At 42.7% G+C, this 9390-nt stretch overlaps 1 protein-coding gene across 1 annotated transcript in view; it reads right to left on the bottom strand.

Annotated features, from left to right (window-relative positions):
• The window catches only part of LOC119278249 (phosphatidylinositol transfer protein PDR16-like), a 5636-nt gene extending 1916 nt beyond the window's left edge, over window positions 1–3720 (bottom strand). Inside the window, exon 1 of the mRNA XM_037559607.1 lies at window positions 3463–3720. Within this exon, the coding sequence (XP_037415504.1) occupies window positions 3463–3564 (102 nt within the window). The 5' untranslated portion in view covers window positions 3565–3720. The remainder of the gene's footprint in view (window positions 1–3462) is intronic.
• Window positions 3721–9390: the final 5670 nt, after the last annotated feature.

Genomic DNA, 9390 nt, shown 5'->3' with positions numbered 1-9390 from the left:
TTTTCTCTAAGTAGCCCTGGTTTTGGGCAGATCGACCGACCAGTCGGCATCCCAGTCAGCAGCCACATAAGCAAAACCACTAAATTTATATTTTCGGCCCATTTTTTTAGACCAAAAAATTGAAATAGTCCATTTTTAAAAAAAAATCCTGTAAAATCAATACTAATTTTATGATCATTCTGGGGAAGTTTCACACATTTTTCCAATCAGATTTGAAAATACATTTTCGCTCCCTTTTTTGTTCAAATTTTGAGGGCATTCTTAATTCTGTTAGGAAAAAATGTTCAAAAAACTTCTCAGAATGATCAATATATTAGTGTTGGGTTTACAGTATCTTTTTTTTTAAATATAGCACTAGTACATTTTTGCCAAACAGTTTTGAGAAAACACTTACATTACATTTTCAGTTTCTTTTTGGTCAAATTTTACGGGAATTCTTAATTCTGTTCACCAAAAATGTTTGAAAGTTTCCAGAATGATCACTATATTTGTGTTGATTTTATAATATTTTTTCAATTTTGTATTGAGACTTTCATTTTTTAGTCAAACGTTTACCAAAAGGGGGCTTAAAATGTAATTTAAGTGTACTTTTAAAGAAGTCTAGATATATAAGAGAAGTGTGAATTTTTTCCAGAATGATCACTATATGATGGTGATTCCGCGGGAGTTTTTCAATTCTTTTTGGACACTTTTTTTGGTCAAAATCTGACCGAAAAGGGGCTGAAAATATAATTTAAGTGTATTATAAATTTTGTTTGGAAAAAAATAGGTGAAAATTCCAAAATGATCACCATATTAGCGTTGATTTTAGAAAAAAGATTTAATTTTCTGGACACTTTTTATTTTTTGGTGAAAATGTGACCAAAAAATTTCTGAGAATGTAATTGAATTATATTTTTATATATGTTTGAAAAAATATGAAAACTTCCTAGAATGATCACAATATTTGTGCTGATTTTTACAGATTTTGTTTAATAAAAATCTGGACACATTCTCTTTTTTTAAGAAAATTTAATTTAAAGGGAAGTGGCCGGTCAACGGTCAAAACAATTCCTACTCAATGAAAACCAGATTGAGTAGAGGGGAGGGTTGATTCCCAGCCAATTTTGATAGTTTAGGGTTGAATCTTGGACAAATGAAAGAGTCAGGTGTTGTAGTATGGATTCCTCTCAACTGAAAATGCATGTAATTTGGAAAATGTGGTAATTTTGCTCGAGACTGATGTTGGATATAGATTCAGAAGGTTAAAATCATTGACGTGGAAAAGAAATTCCCAGTCAACCGAGAAGTTTCAGTGCCGCAAGTACTGGTCCTCATAAATCTCAGGTCGGCCTTTCATGATATTGTAAGATATTTAATTAACAGTGTTGCGCGTGGGACACTTTCGACCTCTGCATCGAGTGATTAAGGCCTTGTACAATGCAAGATGCTTAAGAGAGGTGCTTAGAGAAACAAACCGGACTTTTTTTTAGCACCGGTGTTTATTTGTACCGGGTACGCTTAACTAGGCGCCTTTTCTATAGAAATAGACACTGGTGCTTCAGAAAAATTCGATTTATTTTTTTAAGCATCCACTAAGCATTTAGCATTGTACAAGGCCTAATGCACAAATCCTCGAAGCATCTCAGCTCAGCCCAGCTAATGTATCATGGTTTATTTTAGCTAAATCAACCGTGGTCACTTGGTCCGATCGATAAAGGCTTGTTTACCCTTTTTTTCGTGATCGAGCATATTCCTTTGTGATAGAAAACCACAAGGGCCATGCTTCACGTGGCCTGGTAGATGTGAAGTGGTACACAGCATGCTCATATCTTTTTTTTTACCAGTAGTATATGATTAGTCAACGATATTGATCAGTTTGTTAAGATGAAGCCCATCAGCTACCCACACGCAACAATGACCGTTAGGTACTTTATGCACGAATCTTAGCATAATTTGGTTGTTTTTCTGCGCCACGTAGGACAAGGCGTGTGTGTGGTGTGTGACATAGTTCGCCACACATCCGATTTACCACACGGAGGGGCCGGTGTGTGGGTGTTTGCCATCTCGCCCATACGCCCGTCTCCTCTTCCACACCCAAACTGCTAGTTGCCATGTGTTTTTGCCACGCACATGGCAACTGCCTCTAGTGTGCTTTATAAGCAGGTGACAACTCTTTTTTTTACCCGAGTTGCCATGTGTTTTTGCAGGGTACAAGACAACTGCCTAGTGTGCACGTAAGCAGATGACAACTCTATTTTACCGAGTTGCCATGTGTTTTTGCATGGTACATGGCAACTGCCCCAACGTGCACGTACATGACAACTGCCCTAACGTGCACGTAAGCAGATGGCAACTCTTTCTTTTTACATGGCAACTGCCTTAGCATGTCAACTCTCTCAACTGCCTAGTGTTAGTATGTGGCAACTCCTAAAGTTATGAAATCATGGCAACTACATTAGATCAGACCATACATGGCAACTGCAGTTGAGCAACCATGACAACTGCAGTTGTCCGACATGACAACCGTAGTTCAGCGACATGGCAACTGCAGTTAAACGAACATGGACGAGGGTCTGGACCATGGCAACTGCGGGCGCGCGGTGGGCGTCACGCGTGGCGTGCGGGACCAAGAGGGTACGAGGCCTGACATACGGGCGTGTGGGCGTTATCAACTTCGCCCACACGCACGCGTATGAGAGGGTTCGGGAGGAAAAAAAAGAGGTGTGTGGGCATTAGTTGTTTTGCCCACACGTAGGTGTATGGGCTGATTGTTGTCCATGCCACACGAGACGTATGGCATAACTACCCGATACACCATACGTGTGGCAGTTATCGGATCCATGCCATGATCCCAGAGACCTCAATGGGAGTGGTTGAGATCTCTTTACTATTCTTAAAAAAATGTTAATTTTTTCATTTTTAAATATAAGTTTTTTTAGAGATTTCAATAAAGATTATATACGGATGTATATAGACTTATTTTAGAGTGTAGATTCACTCATTTTGATTCGTATGTAATCCACATTAAAATCTTTATTAAGACTTATATTTAAAAATTGAGTACTAGGCACACCAACATATTAGCAGTGCATGTCTCATAGGTAAAGTCCAAGTGTACTTGGTATCGTATTAGCATTAATAGATGTCCCTTCATATCAGCGGTATATGTTGCTGTAGAAGGGGGGCAAGTTGCCGCTCTAAACTAACTAATTAATACTACTTCTGTATGTAGCACTGTAGCTGTACCCTAGAGGAAACATGAAACTGACCGGTCACTAGGAACAGATCGACGAGGCCGGGCGGGGAAAGCAAACCACTAGATCAATTGCACATTTTTTTTAGCAACTACGGTTAATTGCACATCATCGCCAGTAAACTAAGAAAGCAGAGAAATCCTCTCGTAAAGCAGAGCAACAAAGAAGAAGAATTAACAGTTAACCGACGATTCATCTGTCAAAGAGCTACCGGCTGCGTGTGTACCTTGACATGCGGGTCCTGGGCTTCCGCCATGGCCTTGAGCTCGGCCACCTTGAGCCACTCCCCTTCCCCTGCGTCCCCTCCTCCTCCCACGCTGCTCGCCATCGATCTCCCTCTTCAACGAGAGGCGGGCTGGGATGCGACCTACTGGCAAGGTGAGTGAGCACCGCTTGGAGGCCGGAGGGGAGAAAGATCTCAACTCAAATAGTAGCGGAGTGGGATAGGGAAGGAGGCGAATAGTAGTGGTGTGCACGAGCTTGACTAGATGTTATCGGAGGGAGACCCGTGGTGGGATATTGGGAGCGAGATGTGTGCAGTGCAGGGAATCTTCGTTTCTCCGGCTTGTCCTCTCGTGGGCTTAATTTGTTTTCTTGCGTTTTTTCTCTTCCATTAGTCAGCACTCAGCAATCGCGATAGCTCTGGTGTGGGGTGTGTTTATTCTGGACCCAAAGTTTTCTCCATCAAATGTCTACCCAATTTTTTGGGCCAGGACTTTCCCTGCCCATAATATTTGGCGCCAGGACTTCCTCAAGAATATACGACCAACAAAGACAGTGTATATATATTTTTAAATGAAAATTAGATACTGTTCAATTGCCTCGGTAATGGTTACCATGAGGCTGCCCGTAATGGGAGTATCATAGATAGTATCATGCATGCCAACTAAGCAGTTTTGATGAGGTGACATAGAATTAAATGAGGAAAGAGAGGCTTGAGTATCATATCATGATATCGTATCATATTAAATGATGTGCTACTTTGTGTCATGCATGACAATAAATGTAGTCCTCTATGATATCAACATATGATACTATGCATTACATGTGTAGTATCATAGACTAGTATCATATGCATGATACTAGTATATGATACTTTCCACTACAACCAACTTGAAGGGGCGACGCAAAGTCGATCGACCCCACTTTTTTTGCATCTCCATGAATGACTCCCCCTAGCTTGGCTGGGATAACCCGATCTGCACTCCTATTATTCTTTTCTTTTTGATAAAATTAATATATTAATATCAGATGATACCAAATACACTCAGGTGCTCCGCTCCCCTCCGCCGTTAGGCCTCACCTCCGCTCCCCTCCGCCGCCCCCTCCTCCTCCCCCGTGCGGCGGCGCCGCCCCGCACCGGGGAGCCCCCGCCCTCCTCCTACAGCAGCGCCTCACCTCCGCTCCCCTCCGCCGTCGTCGCCCGAGGCGTCACAGGGCAAAGCCCTTGTGGCGTGGCGGCGGCGGCGGTTTTCTCCTCGGATCTCGATCTAGTTGGGAGGCGGCGCTCCTTTCCGGTCAGATCGGCGACGGTGGCGCAGATCGGCGGCGACATGGATGTGGTGCGGCGGCGGCGGTGGAGGACGGCACCAGCAACGGCGGATCTGGCCTTGACTCAGTCGGGCTAATTCGCTGTGATACCGATCTCAATCACCGTCAGCGGTGCACTGCTCCTAGACTTGATCTGCAACACGATGATGTCTGGGGCGCCGGCCCTAGGCTTGGTGGTGGTGGCCTTCTTCTTCGTCGGAGTTGGTCTGGATCCCGGGGCGGCGGCCCTGGATGGTGGCGGCCGGTGAAACTAGGGCTTCCCGCCACGGCATGGCGTGGTGCAGTCCCTGTCCAAGGAGGCTCTCGGTGGCATGACGGTGATCTGATCTACGGATTGGTTCGGATCAGAGACGGTGATGAGCACGCGGGATCCATCTCAGCGGCTCTCGCGGCTTGGCGAGGCAGGGTGGGAGCCCTCCTCCTAGGCTTCAGTGGTGGCACACTCGGGCAGTGGCCGGTGCGCCAGGGCTCCTACGGTGGCACTGCTATTCCGGTTGGTCGCCGGATCTAGGCGGCTAGATCTGGGGCTTTGAAGGCGGTCGAGACGATGCACAGGTTGTCAGGTGGACTACTTGGGACGGAAACGGGTGAAAACCTGGTCTTCGATCGATGGCTGGAGCCGGTGATGACGATGCCCTTATCATCTTTTCCTTCATGAAGGCATCATCGAGGTGAAGCTCCCAGCTCCACTCAATACCTCCGGGGAAAACCCTAGATCAGCTGATCGGATGTTGGCGGCAATCATGTGTCATTACCCCTTTGGGGGCGGCATTCTTGGAGGTGCACTCATTCTCGCGGGACCAGCGGGCGGCTTCTTTCGTGGAGTGGTGCTTCATCCTACACATTGATGGCAACGGATCTTAACGGTGTGGCGCGGTGCAGATTCGGCGTTCGATGTGCGAGGATGAACTTGCGCAGGAGGACGACGTTGTCTGGCGTTGTGGTGGCGTCGATGGCAGAGAGACCTGGCACGGTAGATGCAACAGTACAGCTCTGAAGATGAATTGGTGGCAGGTGGTTGTGGCGGCCTCATACCCGGCAGGCGTCCTGGTTGAGGAATGCGCCGGACTGGTAGGTTCCCCATACCCGGCAGGCGTCCTGGTTGGGACCTCAGGTCTTAGATGTTTAGATTTGGCTGCGAGGTCTGTTTGGTATTAGGCCCAGACTATCAACATCCTTTCATCAACTGGATAGGAGTAGCGACAGATGTTGCCTAGACGGTGGCTTTAGTCTTACTGTTGTATGACTTTGTAAGGTCTTGTGTGAATAATTAATAAAGTGGCCGCATGCATCGTACGGATACAGAGGCCGGGGGTCCTTCTCCATTTCTAAAAAAAATACACCCAGGTTGTGCAACAACACTGCTTAGATTTTTTTAGTACCAAATACACCCAGGTCTAAACATCAAGGATGCACACAACCAAAGGAAATAGAGATTCACAGCAGCAAGAGCATGACTAGTGGGGATGACACCTAGACTTCGAAGAAGGTTCTCCAAAACGACGCCTTCATAAAGGTAACAGTGCATAAACAGCGTTGTCGTCCGGTCTAACCAGCATGGTCAGATCCTAATTTTTCACCCGTGAGAAGCTCTCAAACAATGTCTTCAACAAGAAAAACGACTAGGGAGCAACCATTGCCAGGTACAACCACCGAAGGCTAGACCTAGGGTTTTCTTGAGGACAGTAAGTAATCTACAAAGTCAGATAACCCACTACAAAATTTTAAACCAATAACTATTGATTAACTAATGAAGTTCGTCAACAAACTGAATTATTATTTCTCCTAGGTCATGGCCTAGCCGCCACAGCAAGGAACATGCGCCCCAAACTACGTGTTACTAGGGTCCCCTCACCTCCATCGACTGGTCTAGTGACAGTGGGAGGGGAACACCGCTACTTTGTTTTCGTGTCTTCGGTAGTCAGGTGTCTTTGTTAGGTCCTTCACTATCCATGACTCTGGCTCCATACATGGCGATAACGACATCGAATAAGTTTCCCTCGGATCCCTCACTGAAGCAGTGGTTCTCTCAACTATCAGTGATGGATCTAGGAGGAGGTTTCTACATCGTCTCGCGTCCTTTAGGTCTGGGAGGGACCTTCATGTGTCTTGTTGGTGTTGAGGTAACGACCACGATAGCGGACGACCGACCCTTGGAGATCGGGGTGATGTTCCCTGACCGGGTTTGTGAAAGAGACGAGGGTGTGCCCTCTTTTTATCCCATGTGTGTCCTTATAATGCGAGAAATCACTCTCCGATGGTTTGTTCTCACACTCCGTCATAGCGGTTCTCTCTCTATTGTTGTGATGCCGAGGGAAGTTTTGTTCATGAGATGGTTTGGTTCCGATCTTCAATTTATGCAAGTCTTCTTTGATGGCGACTTCTTCTCTAGGGTGTTGGTCTAGCTGGACCTTAGGGCGACGACTTCTCGACGCCGAGATACAATGTTGGGCCGACTCCGATAATTGAGCGGCAATGGCGGTACCGGTACGCCTTCGACTCATGGTGAAGATTGAGTTTGTTTGGCTTTGTGATAACTTGGTTGAAATTTCCTTTTTTTCGATGCTTGTATCATTGGAAGTTTTTAATATAAATCCTTAGCCTTCTTTGCAAGGAAAACATTGATTAGCTAAACCATGTCATGATTTATTGCATGTTCTGTAGGGTAGCTAATTAGTCTACAAAGGCTTTCTTGCACATACTGTGGGGCATTGTTATAAGAAAATTACTATTCTGTAGGAAGCATTTGAAATGTGTTTGAAGAACTAGCTCTATGGCATTCAAAAAATGCTGGTGAATTAAAAAAAAGTTCACGAATTTGAAAAAATAAATAAAAAAGGAAAATAAAACAATAAACAAAGAAATAAAATTTAGAAAAAGATAGCAAAACCAAGTACTTAACAAAAGAAATAACCACTGGAAAGCATACCGCAAAATGTGTCAGCCCTATAACAGTGCAGCGCTCGGGCGGGTGCTTCATTACCTATTATTCTGAGTTTCACACGCAGAATAGGGTCTGCCAATCCATTGGTGTTGAACTTTGGTTTTGTGGGGAGCCTATTTGGTGCTTCAGGCGTCGAATAGTACACATACGAAATGGGCAGGGGCCCAATAGTGATCACACTTAGTTTTCCGCTATGTGTTTCCTTTTCTAGCTCACTAGTGAAAAGGAAAATCCTCCATTCAAAATTTTAACGAATTAAAAAAAGATCACGAACCAAAAAAATTTATGGCATCTATTGACACCCATGAATTTAAATATATACCATATTTTTAAAAATCATGGACTAGAAAAATTGAAGAATTTTTAAAAAAACTTATTCACACATATGTAAAGTTCACAAATTTGAAAAATGTACACTAATTTTAAATATGCATGAATTTCCAATAATTATTTTAAAGATTCTGGTTTTTTAAAAGGAAACAGGAAAAATGATGTTTTTGAATGTACCAAAAATTCAAAAACAAGTAACAAAAAGCGAAGACCCCAGCAGAAAACACCAAAACAATTGTACCGGAAGCATCAAAAAGCCTTCCAACATCGGGACTGGTTGGAAGCTTAAATGGACCACCCACGAAACACACATGTTGAAAAGCTTGTGAGCGATGCGTACTAAACACAAGTATTCAGCGCTTTAAGTACTGAATAGAATATTCCTGATCTCTTCCTTTTTTGTTTTTGTGGATTCCTTTTCCCTTTCTTCCTTTTCTTTTTAGGTTTGTTTACTAAATACTGTATGAACTTAGTTAAAATGACTGAACCCATTATTAAAACAATTGTACATGTTTTTAAAAAATTGCATCAATTTTATTTTACAAATACATGAAATGCGGTGAATGATTTTTAATACACATTAAAGATTTTTCAACTATAAAGTGTTATAATTTTCTGAATACACAATGGATAATTCTTTAATTCACAGTGAATGTTTTTTCAAAGTGCAATGAACATTTTCTAAAAGACAATGTATGTATTTTTTAAACACTATGCATAATTTAAATAGACAACGACTATTTTATTTGACATACACTATGAACCTTTTCAAATAGATGATTACAATTTAAACATCTGATGAACAATTATTTTACACTATAGTATGAACATTTCCCAAACAGAGGATCAACAATTTTAAACACGGGGTGAACTTTTTTAACTACACTGTGAATATCTTTTAAATAGATAATCAACCATTTTTAACACAGGAAGTTTTTTTTTGAATTGCTATCATTGAAATACAAACGAATGATTTTTCAAATACACGCCAAATAAATTTCAATTTTATAACAAAACTGTGTTTTTGAAATATAATTTGAGCTTCTTTTAATACATGATAATCATTTCATAAAGTTAGTAAATTTTTTTTATTTTTGTATTTGATTATATAGGAAAAACAAACGTAGACTACTCCAAATGACAAAACTATCTATATATAGTGGGCCAACCAATCCCATGGGGCTTGGGTGAGCGCCTAGCTTGGAGGAGACAAGATATAGGCATAGATAGTTGGGCCATGGGTCATGTTTACATTTGTTGGGAGCATTGTGTTCATGTTATAATTAGGGGTGACCCAACATATTGGCGCCTTTAGGGCATTTCTATAAA

Source organism: Triticum dicoccoides, chromosome 3B, assembly GCF_002162155.2.
Source record: "Triticum dicoccoides isolate Atlit2015 ecotype Zavitan chromosome 3B, WEW_v2.0, whole genome shotgun sequence".
Taxonomy (NCBI): Eukaryota; Viridiplantae; Streptophyta; class Magnoliopsida; order Poales; family Poaceae; genus Triticum; species Triticum dicoccoides.
The sequence above is the reverse complement of the archived record's forward strand: the minus strand, read 5'-3'. Positions and strand labels throughout refer to the sequence as shown.